Source organism: Mixophyes fleayi, chromosome 12 (assembly GCF_038048845.1).
Source record: "Mixophyes fleayi isolate aMixFle1 chromosome 12, aMixFle1.hap1, whole genome shotgun sequence".
NCBI classification, from domain to species: Eukaryota; Metazoa; Chordata; class Amphibia; order Anura; family Limnodynastidae; genus Mixophyes; species Mixophyes fleayi.
This window is the reverse complement of record NC_134413.1, coordinates 13,735,943-13,750,115: the sequence shown is the minus strand read 5'-3', so window position 1 is coordinate 13,750,115 and position 14,173 is coordinate 13,735,943. Positions and strand designations below refer to the sequence as shown.

At 39.6% G+C, this 14,173-nt stretch overlaps 1 protein-coding gene across 5 annotated transcripts in view; it reads left to right on the top strand.

The window, feature by feature from the left end:
- Positions 1-14,173, top strand: part of UNC79 (unc-79 subunit of NALCN channel complex) — a 112,116-nt gene that overhangs the window by 76,636 nt on the left and 21,307 nt on the right. For all 5 annotated transcript variants that reach the window (XM_075192890.1, XM_075192889.1, XM_075192888.1 and 2 more), the window contains 8 exons: positions 48-86; positions 2,957-3,069; positions 3,164-3,249; positions 3,854-4,027; positions 4,404-4,472; positions 6,676-6,786; positions 10,778-10,882; positions 13,497-13,574. In XM_075192890.1, the coding sequence (XP_075048991.1) occupies positions 48-86; positions 2,957-3,069; positions 3,164-3,249; positions 3,854-4,027; positions 4,404-4,472; positions 6,676-6,786; positions 10,778-10,882; positions 13,497-13,574 (775 nt within the window). The remainder of the gene's footprint in view (positions 1-47; positions 87-2,956; positions 3,070-3,163; positions 3,250-3,853; positions 4,028-4,403; positions 4,473-6,675; positions 6,787-10,777; positions 10,883-13,496; positions 13,575-14,173) is intronic.

The window sequence follows — 14,173 nt, the reverse complement described above, 5'->3', positions numbered from 1 at the left end:
TTCATTCTGTTGTTTTTATTTCAAAATATCTCTTTGATTTCCCTTAGGTTGGCATGCAGTACAAGCTTCTCAAGCCAAGCAGAAAGGTAATATGGGCAAACCTGTGGTAGTAGGAGATGCATAGATCTCATACTTAAAAGATACTTATATTTATAGGAGAAGTCCAAACATGAATTGCTCGTATCATTTGAACATCTTGCCCTTTGTTTACTAGTTTTCTTAAGTTTATTTAGTGTTTTCATCTAAATGAGAGTGGTCAATGTATCTGTCGATTCTTGCACTCACACTGATCACTATAGTTAATATATTGACATATACTCTCTCCGTCACTGCAAGCCCACTATCACGTATGCACTTGTGGAATAATTTCTAGGTGGCTCAGTGGTTAGCACTTCTGCCTCACAGCATTGGGGTCATGAGTTCAATTCTCGACCATGGCATTATCTGTGTGGAGTTTGTATGTTCTCCCAGTGTTTGTCTGGGTTTCATCTGGGTGCTCCGGTTTCCTCCCACACTCCAAAAACATACTGGTAGGTTAATTGGCTGCTATAAAAAAAAATATTTCTCTGTCTGTGTGTGTATATTAGGGAATTTAGGCTGTAAGATCCAATGGGACAGGGACTGATGTGAATGAGTTCTCTGTACAGCGCTGTGGAATCACTGGCGCTATAAAAATAAATGGTGATGATGATGATGATGATGATAATGTAACAGTTTCTGCAAGCTCCTGCATGTGCATACTTCTACCACTAGGGGAGCTCTGCAAAGACCTGGGGGTAAATGTATCAATCTGCGGGTTCTTCAACACCCGCGTGTTCAGCCTCTTCCGCGATTACATTTCAAGCGGCGCTGCATTGTAAAGGGTTAACTTCCCTTTACAATGCAGCGCCGCTTGAAATTTAATCGCGGAAGAGGCTGAACACGCGGGTGTTGAAGAACCCGCAGATTAATACATTTACCCCCTGGTGTCCAGCATTCCATAGTGTCACCATGTACTGCTAGCAGACCGTCAGAGGTACAAGGTCACAGGAAGCGCATCCTGCAGAGAGCTTAAACTCAAAAACATTTGTCAATGCGCCACAATGTCTGATGACATCATGCAACACAACGTTCTTGTAGATTTCAGTCAAAATAAAGCAATAAATGTTTAATTTAATTAAATCCCCTGACAGATTTATATAGCAAAACTCAACCAAAGACAAAGACTATAATCTTCCTCTTGGGTCTGGATGACATTTTTGGTGTCATGATGCAATGAAAGTAATTAAAACTGAAATATCTGATTAGTTATTATCCCTGATGGTTACATCAGAAAGAGTCAAAGAGGAGAGATACATCAGGCACATCTCCTAATTAGCTGTTATTAATTATTTTATAGTGTCTGGTTTATGGACATGTTAAATAAAAGGTTTTGATGATGTACTTCTATGTATCATTAATACTACTTTATGTAAATTACTGATATAAATGGAATTTCACATTTATTATTAAATAAAAGATAATAATAATTATTACATAACCTGACCACTGGACATACCCATAATACAATTCTATTACACTGTATACAGACAAAGGACACTACACCCCCAACATGACCTGACCACTGGACATGATCATAATACAATTCTATTACACTGTATACAGACATAGGACACTACACCCCCAACATGACCTGACCACTGGACATGATCATAATACAATTATATTACACTGTATACAGACATAGGACACCACACCTCCAACATGACCTGACCACTGGACATGATCATAATACAATTCTATTACACTGTATACAGACATAGGACACTACACCTCCAACATGACCTGACCACTGGACATGATCATAATACAATTCTATTACACTGTATACAGACATAGGACACTACACCTCCAACATGACCTGACCACTGGACATGATCATAATACAATTCTATTACACTGTATACAGACATAGGACAATATACCTCCAACATGACCTGATCACTGGACACGATCATAATACAATTCTATTACACTCTATACAGACATAGGACACTACACCCCCAACATGACCTGACCAATGGACATGATCATAATACAATTCTATTACACTCTATACAGACATAGGACACTGCACCCCCAGCATAATCTGACCACTGGACGTGATCATAATACAATTCTATTACACTCTATATAGACATAGGACACTACACCCCCAACATGACCTGACCACTGGACATGATCATAATACAATTCTATTACACTGTATACAGACATAGGACACTACACCTCCAATATGACCTGACCACTGGACATGATCATAATACAATTCTATTACACTCTATACAGACATAGGACACTACACCTCCAACATGACCTGACCACTGGACATGATCATAATACAATTCTATTACACTCTATACAGACATAGGACACTACACCTCCAACATGACCTGACCACTGGACATGATCATAATACAATTCTATTACACTGTATACAGATATAGGACACTACACCCCCAACATGACCTGACCACTGGACATGATCATAATACACTTCTATTACACTGTATACAGACATGGGACACTACACCCCCAACATGACCTGACCACTGGACATGATCATAATACAATTCTATTACACTGTATACAGACATAGGACACTACACCCCCAACATGACCTGACCACTGGGCATGATCATAATACAATTCTATTACACTGTATACAGACATAGGACACTACACCCCCAACATGACCTGACCACTGGACATGATCATAATACAATTCTATTACATTCTATACAGACATAGGACACTACACCTCCAACATGACCTGACCACTGGGCATGCTCATAATACAGATGGATTTTAAAGACCATTATACCTTCACTGGCATTATACTTTAATTACACTATATAGTAATTATTATGTTTCAATATGGATTGTATCATACTTCTCACTTTTGCCTCCTCCGCAGTATGATGATTCCTGGGAATGTGGCCGGGGTGGCCAAGCAATTTCTTCGCTGTGTTTTTCACCAGCTGGCGCCCAATGGCATCTTCTCGCAGTTATTCCAGAGCAATATAAAAGGTCAGTGTCCAGAACGAGCGCGTTCTCAGGACCACATCTCTGTCCTGGAGCGTCACTCTCATCACTGGGCATGTTGTCATTTCCCGTTTTACAGACAGCAGCTTTCTACGAACCTTAGCGGTGTCTCTGATGGATTTCAACGAGCTCAGCTCCTTCGCTGCCCTGAGCCAACTGCTGGAGGTAGGTGCCAAGTAAAAAGGGAATGGAATAATCATTATTAATAATGTTGCTTTCGATGGAAGTGATGTTTCAGTTTTTAAAGCCAAGTATCACTTCATGCTGGTTGGTGGGATGTCCCAGTGGGTAAAATAACTATTGTGTAACAGTTCTTTTGTAACATATGGAGTATCATAAGTAAAAACATAAATAAAAAGATAAAAATATACTACTACATACCATATATATATATATATATATATAAATATAAATATAAGATATAACATATATATATATAAAATATACTACATACCATATATATAAATATAAGACATAACATATATATATAAAATATACTACATACCATATATATAAATATAAGATACAACATATATATATAAATATACTACATACCATATAAATGAATATAAGATACAACATACATATATATAAATATACTACATACCATATATATAACATGTAAGATACAACATACATATATATAAATATACTACATACCATATATATAACATGTAAGATACAACATACATATATATAAATATACTACATACCATATATATAACATGTAAGATACAAGATACAAGCTGACGTGTGTTTTGTTCCTCAGGGGTTGAACAACAAGAAGAATCTGCCAGCGGGTGGTACAATGCTGCGCTGCTTGGAGAACATTGCTACGTTTATGGAGGCCTTACCCATGGATTCCCCCAGTAATCTGTGGACCACCATCTGTAACCAGTTCCAGACTTTCTTCACAAAACTGCCTTCTGTCCTTCCACTTAAGGTACAGAGCTCGGTTCCTCCACTGGTCTGTTTAGGGGGGCATTATAAATACTTATTGCTCTAAAGAACAGTACTAACAATAAAACTAATGCTGCACTGCCAATTACGACCTCCAGGTGGTGATGAAGAGCCCCCCTTCTATGATAAGCAATTGTTACAATGTTACACCATTCTTGTGTGTATAGTATGAATATTCTATGCCTATAACAAAAATATTATGTGATGACAAAAAAAAGGGTATGTATATCTGTGCCCCTGAAAATCCTTTTTATCTTACTTAAATCTTTTACATTTACAATCCTTCCTGCTGACCGCTGATCAGATTTAAAGACACAATCTTGCGGGTTATGTTATAGAGTCTCTAATCTTCTCCACAGTGCACCTTAGATTCCAGTCTGCGGATAATGATTTGTCTTTTGAAGATCCCAACATCTAACGCCACCCGGGTAAGTGGGCACAGTCATGTGACTTACTTCTGATATTTGATTGATATTTTTGATTTGCTGTTGAGTTTTCTTGCGTGTTGATGGTGAAATAAAGCAGAGGGTCGGAACTAGCGAGCTGTGGGCCCTGGTGTAGGGAGGATGGAACTGGGGCCCATGGCTCACTAGTTCCTGTGCAGCGGGCCCCATTATCACAAAGGGCCCCAGTGCAGGGAGGAGGGTACTGGGACCCACAGCTCACTAGTTACCCATGCAGCGTGCCCCATTATCACAGTGGGCCACAGTGCAGGGAAGCGGGGTAGAGGGAACTGGGGCCCAGAGCTCACTAGTTTGCTCTGCAGTGGGCCCCATTATCACAATGGGCCCCGGTACAGGGAGGAGGGAACTGGGGCCCATAGTTCACTAGTTCCTCGTGCAGCGGGCCCCATTATCACAATGGGCCCCGGTGTGGGGCGAGGAGGGAACTGGGGCCCACAGCTCACTAGTTCCTCATGCAGCGGGCCCCGTTATCACATTGGGCCCCGGTACAGGGAAGCGGGGTGGAGGGAACTGGCGCCCACAGCTCACTAGTTCCCTGTGCAGCGGGCCCCATTATCACAGTGGGCCCCATTATCACAGTGGGCCCCGGTGCACCGCACCTGCTGCCTCGGTGGTAGTTCCGCCACTGACACAAAGGTACCCCTCTCTGCTAACAGGTATTATGGGGAAGCAAAGTGTAGTTAAGTCATAAAAAAAAACCTCTATTCTTGGTGCAATAACCTTAGTGCTCTTCATGGCCATTTCTGACCTTAATTTGACCAAAAAGATATTGAAAGATACTCGCTGCGCAAAATAACGAAAAAAGAACTCAGTTTTGCGGCGCTCATTTTACAAGTACATTCGGGCCCTAAATTGCGCTTATCCGGGCCCCGTAATGTATAGGATGGCTTATATTGCCATACCATGCACAATATAGAGTAACATTGTAGTATAGTCTAAAGATACCAGAGATATGTGCATACATTGAAATGAACAGTTATAAGCATAAATAAAATGTAAAACATATAGATTAATCTGGATATAGATAATATTGTATTTTAAAGAGAATATACTGTATGTAATACTTTTTGCCCCTCAGCACCACTTTTTTCGGTTTCATTTTGGTATGGGGATCGGCAATACGCTGATGCCATCGCTGGCATCTCCAGAGCCCCTCCCCCTGACGGAGTTTGCGCCTCTGCCTCTACCGCATACCCCGGAGCCTATTCAGATCCCTTCTCTGTTTAGAGTGGGGACTTGGATGTCAAGGGGGTAGGTGTCTGAGCCTAAAAATATATATTTTTCAGCACAGGTGGGCTGGCGGTACAGGTGGGCTGGCGGTACAGGTGGGGGCTTATTGTGCGTTCCGTGTTCCACTGGCCCTGATATTATATGTACTTTATTACAGATTAGGCTGACTGAGTGTCATAATAAATATAATATAAAAATGGTCGTGTGTGTTTTTACGCATTTTAATTTCCATTCAGAATTATTATTATTTTTTTTTACTTTCAATGTACTCAACATATGTGTCACTGACATCTAAGCTAATGTTAGCTGTGTTAACTCATGGGGATATATTTAATAATCTTCGGGTTTAAAAAGTGGAGATGTTGCCTATAGCAACCAATCAGATTCTAGCTGTAATTTATTTAGTACATTCTACAAAATGACAGCTGGAATCTGATTGGTTGCTATAGGCAACATCTCCACTTTATCAAACCCGCCATTTAGCGGTCTAACAGTAGGACAGATTGTAGGGAGACTCACTAGACCCAGTGGCTCTGCCTCTGTAGAAACCTCATAGATGGCATCACCAAGGTTTACGGGGGAGGTAGAAAGATTGGTAACCCAGAACCTATTTACAAATATGGTGAGACCACATTAACAGGTTTTATATGGAATTATAATATGAATAGACCTATGTATTCTATATTACATGCAATGACATATAATGTATGTATAATTTGAACAGTTTTTAATTTTGGTTCCTCGGTGCCTGTTGATCCATTTACGGTCATTTTTTGTCGCCTCCCTTCCAGCATTCCTGGGCCAAAAATTTAGACAAAATTAGACACAGTATCAATCCACCATACCCATATTCATCAATATGTGCTACAACTAGGTCCTGTGACTGAGGTTAATGCTATTTCCAGAAAGATACTGAGCATTAATTCTCTTATTACAGAGTCTGCTAGAACCGTTCTCCAAACTCCTGAGTTTTGTCATTCAGAATGGGGTGTTCACCCTGGCGTATCTTGTCGAGCTCTGTGGCCTGTGTTACCGGGCGTTCACCAAGGTAGGTCACACCGATGGCAATTTCATATAGGTTAGTTGTCCCAGTTCTCAGTGGCTGTAATGTAGCCTTGTATAATGATGCAATATTCAATAATCCCATGGACAAAAATCGTCATGCTACAATTTCGTTACATGTATGTTTCCTCTCTCTCACATATGGAGTTAAATAACTTGGTAGTTCTTGGTTCTGTTGCGCTCTATGGCACATGGGCTCCATCGCTGGTGGTGGCTTCTGGCCTCGGGTATTAGTGAAGACAGGTGAAGTTGTGATTGGCTGTGACTAGAGCTGCATGTATGGGGGCTTATTCACTCAAAAGGAAAGTAGAAGCCTTGCCGAATAAAGATAGCTACTTGCTATTTGGAGACATTTGGGGTACAGCGCAGTATATGAATGCACAGGGTGACAAGCTGTTATTAACTCTGATATTATTTGCTGTATAATAGACAACAGAAATATAACAGACTGACAGTTGTTGTTCAGGGGCAAACGCAGGATTTGTAGAGGGGGGTTTCCACACCACGCCGCCAGTGGGCGTGACCAGCATGCATGGGGGCGTGGCTATAATTTTAGACAGCGCTTGACTGCTCTCCAATTCTTACTATCCCCAGAATATACATGGGCAATGCTGCGTGCACTACTGTTAGGCCGTGTGAGCAGAGCCATGTGAAGCGGGGTCAGGGTCCAGCCACCTCAATTATACAGTGTCTCAGGCTTGGAGGGGGGTTTCCAGGCACTAGGAATCCCCCCGTAGGTTTGCATATGTTGTTGTTATATTTCTAATAATACTGTGATGCCCCAACTGTCTCGATTTTTTCGCGATATCCTAATTCGCATGATGCAGAAGGGGCGGGGTTTAACAGAAAAGATTCACCCAATTACAGGTGGTGTTTGGACAGAACAGGCGGGGTTTATTTTATCCCGCTTTCAGGATTCTAAATGTGGGGAAGTATGAGATCCACTGGTTACTGTATAGTTCTTGTTTCATGTAGACCACCTTATTCTAATTAATAAACACGTTCCAGTATTATTGCTTTTATTATTATTATGCTTTATGTCATGCCAAAATATTTCACATTGTAGCACAATTAGAGAATGCTTATTCCTTTACATTGGTCTCTGCCCCAGTGGAGCTTGCAATTTAATTTCCCTAACATAGATAGGGCCCTTATCATCATTCCATGATTATAGGGCTGAGCGGCAGCAATAATAATATAAGTTATAATAAACGCATTGGGCCTGAGTCATTAAGGAGAGCAAAGCATAAAAAATGAGTAACTTTGCACCTGGGCAAAACCATGTTGCATTGGAGGGGGAGGTAAATTTAAAATGTGGGGACAGATTTATAGTTGGGGTAGGTAAAAATAAAGCTATTAAGTATTTGTGTGCTACATAAAAAAAACAGCTAGTATTTACCTTATGTGCGAAATAATAAACTAATTTGCACCCCTTGCATTGTAACATGGTTTGTCCCGGAGAACATTTACTCCTTTTTTTTGCCCTACTTTCCTTAATGATTTAAAGAGCACATAACAAGAAAAAGGATCATTCCTGTTATATCACCATATTATATACACTTTCAAAACATAAACCCTTACTGTTGGTATTCAATATATGACACCTCTCCATCAAAGCTTCCTACGTCTTGTTCATTTGCAAGGACAAGTGCTCAGGTTAAAAAAAAAGAAGTGAAAATCGATGTGTAATCCAAGGCGTGTCAGCAAGTTTAAAGTGTCCTGACTAATTGGAAATTATGTTAATGTACAAGCTGGTCAATACTATTGATCTGACTTCTTCTGAGTCCCTCGGCGGGGACAAAAATTGGTTTTATTTTCCTGATTCAGGACATTGTTTGTGAATAATGCTATTAAGAGATTAAAGTTTGTCCTAAGTAAAACCTGGACCCAAAAGCTTACCATTCTGGTATTCAGGCTAACCGACAAGTCTCCCTAAATCTTGTATACGCCTGTACTGCCATTGTACATACCTCCACTCCTTATCCTCTTCCCACTGTATGACCTAATACTCAACTTCTGCTTTTCACACTTGTTTTGTCAGCTTAGGCGATTGGTCTTGGAAAATTAGTGTGAAAAGCAGAAGTAGAGTATTAGATCAGTGAGAGAAAGAGTCAGGTTGGAAGTTATGCACAGAATCCTCTAATACTATAGAATGCATTTACATTCTCTCGTAAAGGTTGTGATGTCAATGACATCTAAGCTTATGTTATAGCATGATAACAACTCTTACGGCCCACTTATGCAGACAACACGAAAGCTCACATTTATGTCAAGCATACCACTGTATTTCCAGATTTATGCTAGATGCCTAAATATAACAAAGTTGAATGGATTAAACATCATCAAAGAGGTGTATGTCACCCCTGTATGCAATCTATGAGGCACTGAGTAAAGTCTCCCACCGCTCTGTAAGGGTTAATATAACTGAGATTCTTGTTTGCCTGTTATTAAACGAGATGGATGGTGTCTGCTGACCGTCGCCCATTCTTTGTAATTAATGAACAATCCTGAGACTGATGGATGGCTGCGCTATTGTTTCAAGTGCTGCAAAGCCGGGATTTTCTGAGCTTTGCTGCTTCATCTTATGTTTAAAGGTTTCATTGTTACTCCGGCCAACAATGGAAAAGTTTCCAGTAAATAAAATATAACAGAGGGATCGTTGTTTTAGTCTTATTGTATCATAATTTAGGATTAAGTCATGTATTATAAATATTCAACCTCTTCTAGAGTAGCACAAACCAATACAATGGTTGGAAAAAAAGGTAACTGGGCTTCATGAGAATGTAACTGGAGGTAGCCATTGTGTTATCTGAATCAATGTTCATTAGAATGTAGCCTATAAATTTGCTAGGATCCATTGCCTCATGAATATTAGTCTTGTCTCATGAATATTGGTTATGTCTCATGAATATTAGTCCTTCCTCATGAATATTGGTCAGGCCACATGAAAATTGGTTATGTCTCATGAATATTAGGCCTTCCTCATGAAATATTGGTTATGTCTCATGAATATTAGACCTTCCTCATGAAATATTGGTTATGTCTAATGAATATTGGTTATTTCTCATGAATATTAGTCCTGCCTCATGAATATTGGTCAGGCCACATTAAAATTAGTCATGCCTCATGAAAATTAGTCATGTCTCATGAATATTGGTCATGCCTCATGAATATTGGTCATGCCTCATGAAATATTGGTTATGTCTCATGAATATTAGTCCTTCCTCATAAAATATTGGTTATGTTTCATGAATATTAGTCCTGCCTCATGAATATTGGTCCGGAAACATGAAAATTAGTCATGCCTCATGAATATTGGTCCTGCCTCATGAATATTGGTCATGCCTCATGAATATTGGTTATGTCTCATGAATATTAGTCCTACCTCATGAAATATTGCTATGTCTCATGAATATTAGTCCTGCCTTATGAATATTGGTCAGGCCTCATGAATATTAGTCCTGCCTCATAGATATCGGTCATGAAGTCTCTCAGTGAAGTCACTGTCTCTTAGTAATATAATAGACTGCTTTCTCATTCATATTCAAAAGTTGGCTGCTTCCATTGTTTACAGAGTTTTTGATTTTCAAAATGTAGATAAATATATTCCTTGATACAGGAGTCCCTGACACAGGTGGCACAGCGGTTAGCATGGCTGCCTTGCAGTTCTGGGGCGTTGTTTTTGTTTTCCAACGAGGGCACTGGTTTTTAAAGTTGCATATCTAAACCTCTGGAATGTTCCTTACACACATGTATATATTTAAGATGGACTAGTGATTTTAAAGTGTCATATCATAAATGCATATGATATACAGTAGATGCTTCTCTATTGAAAGTGTTTTTTCAGTCAATGGATATTGCAATACAAAGAATGATGTATTTTCCTGTCTCCTCTGATTTGGAGAAGAAACCTGACAGACATTGATAGTAATATGCGGATTGATGATTGACAATATTTTTCTAATGCTGTTTTGCAGGAAAGAGACAAGTTCTATTTGACCCGCAGCGTTATATTAGACCTTCTGCAAGCTTTGAAATTAAAATCTCCATTGCCGGACACAAACCTCTTGCTGCTAGTTCAGGTAAAATGCTTTCAGGATTTACACTGGGAGAGATGAGGGGAGGTAATTACAATGAGAAGTAAATGGCCCATTTAATCAATGAATCTCCCCAGTGCCGGCAGTTATGCGCTAAACCTTTTCATTCAATTAAAGGACCTGCGTTAAGGATCTGTGTTGCAGGTGAGCTCATCAGCCTATTTTAAGCAAATCTGACCTACTTACACAAGTTACTGAATTAAAGTGAATGCACAGTAGAGGCAGCTTTCTGTGGAATTAACCAATATTTAGTTAGCATATTGGTTCACTAAGAACTAGAGCCTCGTGCCTCAGGGAGGTCAGTGAATGGAAAGGTGGCACCACCATAAATAATGGCTAAGCCCACAAAATGGCTGCCTGCACTGTGTGTAGGTGATGGATGCACTTAACCTCAACCATTATGGCACCCAATATCTGAGTGTGACAGTCGGATAGAGGTAATGATATAAGGGTGTGTCAGTCACATCAGATAAATGTAGTGTGAGAGAGTATGTGACAGTCAGACAGATGCAGTGTGAGAGAATATGTGACAGTCAGATAGATGCAGTGTGAGAAAGAATATGACAGTTGGACAGATGCAGTGTGAGAGAGAGTGTGACAGTCAGATAGATGCAGTGTGAGAGTGTGACAGTCAGATAGATGCAGTGTGAGAGTGTGACAGTCAGATAGATGCAGTGTGAGAGAATATGTGACAGTCAGACAGATGCAGTGTGAGAGAATATGTGACAGTCAGACAGATGCAGTGAGGTAAAGGGTGTGACATTCGGAGAGATGTATTGTGAGAGAGAATATGACAGTTGGACAGATGTAGCGTGAGAGAGAGTGACAGTCGGATAAAGGGTGTGACAAGCAGAGAGATGCAGTGTGAGAGATAATATGACAGTCGGACAGATGCAGTGTGAGAGACAGTGTGACAGTTGGATAGAGGTAATGATATAAAGGGTATGACAATCAGATCAAATAGATGCAGTGTGAGAGAGAATATGACAGTCAGATAGATGCAGTGTGAGAGTGTGACTGTGATAAATGTTGTGCCAGAGAGTGTGACAGTCAGGTAGATGCAGTGAGGTAAGGGGTGTGACAATCGGAGATGTATTATGAGAGAGAATATGACAGTCAGATAGAGGCAGTGTGAGAGAGAGTGACAGTCAGATAGATGCAGTGAGATAAAGAGTGTGACAGTCAGATAGATGCAGTTTGAGAGAGAATATTACAGTCAGATGCAGTGAGAGAGAATATGACAGTCAGATAGATGCAGTGAGAGAGAATATGACAGTCAGATAGATGCAGTGAGAGAGAATATGGCAATCAGACAGATGCAGTGTAAAATACAGTGTGACAGTCAGATAGATGCAGTGAGAGAGAATATGACAGTCAGATAGATGCAGTGAGAGAGAATATGACAGTCAGATAGATGCAGTGAGAGAGAATATGACAGTCAGATGCAGTGTGAGAAAGAATATGACAGTCCGATAGATGCAGTGTGAGAGTGTGACAGTCAGATAGATGCAGTGTGAGAGTGTCACAGTCAGATAGATGCAGTGAGAGAGAATATGACAGTCAGATAGATGTAGTGTGAGAAAGAATATGACAGTCCGATAGATGCAGTGTGAGAGTGTGACAGTCAGATAGATGCAGTGTGAGAGTGTCACAGTCAGATAGATGCAGTGAGAGAGAATATGACAGTCAGATATATGCAGTGTGAGAAAGAATATGACAGTCAGACAGATGCAGTGTAAAATACAGTGTGACAGTCAGATAGATGCAGTGAGAGAGAATATGACAGTCAGATAGATGCAGTGAGAGAGTGTGACAGTCAGATAGATGCAGTGTGAGAGAGAATATGACAATCAGACAGATGCAGTGTAAAATACAGTGTGACAGTCAGATAGATATAGTGAGATAAAGAGTGTGACAATCAGATTTAAGTTTAACTGGACCCATAGGGGACCAATCGGATGTGGGCATGAGTACCCAGTGGTCACATCTATCACGATTCTATCTGAGACCTTGCGGGTGCAGCCATTTTGTGGGCTAAACTAATAATTCCTGAGAATGTAATTTGTCAATATCATGGGGATCCGCCAGTTCCAAGTAAATAAAATAGTTTTTCCATCGCTGCTCCCATTGTGCCTCAGTGATGTCCCTGGTTCTCTGTCTTATAGCAAACTATGAGTTCTCACCACGGTTTAACTTTAAAAACTATACTTTTCAAAATATCTTGTGTTAATTGTGGTTAGACTTTTTTTTGTCTTAGACATTTTTAAAACCCATTTTACATTAATCTACTTTTGAGACTATAGCTAATGACGGATAACACAGAATTACAGTTAGCATGCAGCTATATAGTACATTTAAATACAATATCAAACACCTTAAAGGAGAACTAACCCATCACCGCCAGGCCCCATAGTAGCGGTAGTTCCGTTGCTGCCTTCTGTTAATTGTTCTGTATTCTACTCTTAGTGCAAATGTTCAATTCTATTGATTTTAGTAGAGAATGGTGCATTTTAGCCCAGCTCATTATATTGAATGAAAACAGGGAAATTGCATAGAGTGTATATATTTCTTTTAGTATTAATTATGGTTGTATTATTAGTTTATCTGTGCAGATGTTGGGACAAAGTTATCTGAATCTACAATAATCCACAAGCAGATGATAGCATCGTTACCTGGGGTGAGTACCGTGCCTGCCCCCTAGTGGTGGTATCTTTGTGAAGTTATACACTATGGGGTATATTTACTAAACTGCTGGTTTGAAAAAGTGGAGATGTTGCCTATGGCAACCAATCAGATTCTAGCTGTCATTTTGCACTAAATAAATGACAGCTAGAATCTGATTGGTTGCTAAAGGCAACATCTCCACTTTTTCAAATCCACAGTTTAGTAAATATACCCCCATGTGTTAGTCATTTATTTTGACTCAAAGGGAGATTATACTGAAAGATTTATTTTATTGTTTGTTAGACTATTGTTGTTACTACTCTCATTGTAGAGAAACGTCCCATTCAGAAAGGGTATTTCTGACATGATAGTGTTGGAACGTACTTAAGAATTGGTGATGGTCAAATTACTGTCATATATAACTAAAGTGTTTGTGAATAAATTGTTAATTTTTTTTATCTACATCCAAAATTAACTCATTTTATTTCTTTCCTACCTTTTTTAAATGATGAATGGATTCCTGTGAATGTGCTGTGCGCTACTATTAATAAAGTTTACAAGTCTTTAAAATCAATTTTTTTTTTTAAATCTACTTAATAATTCAGTAAAATG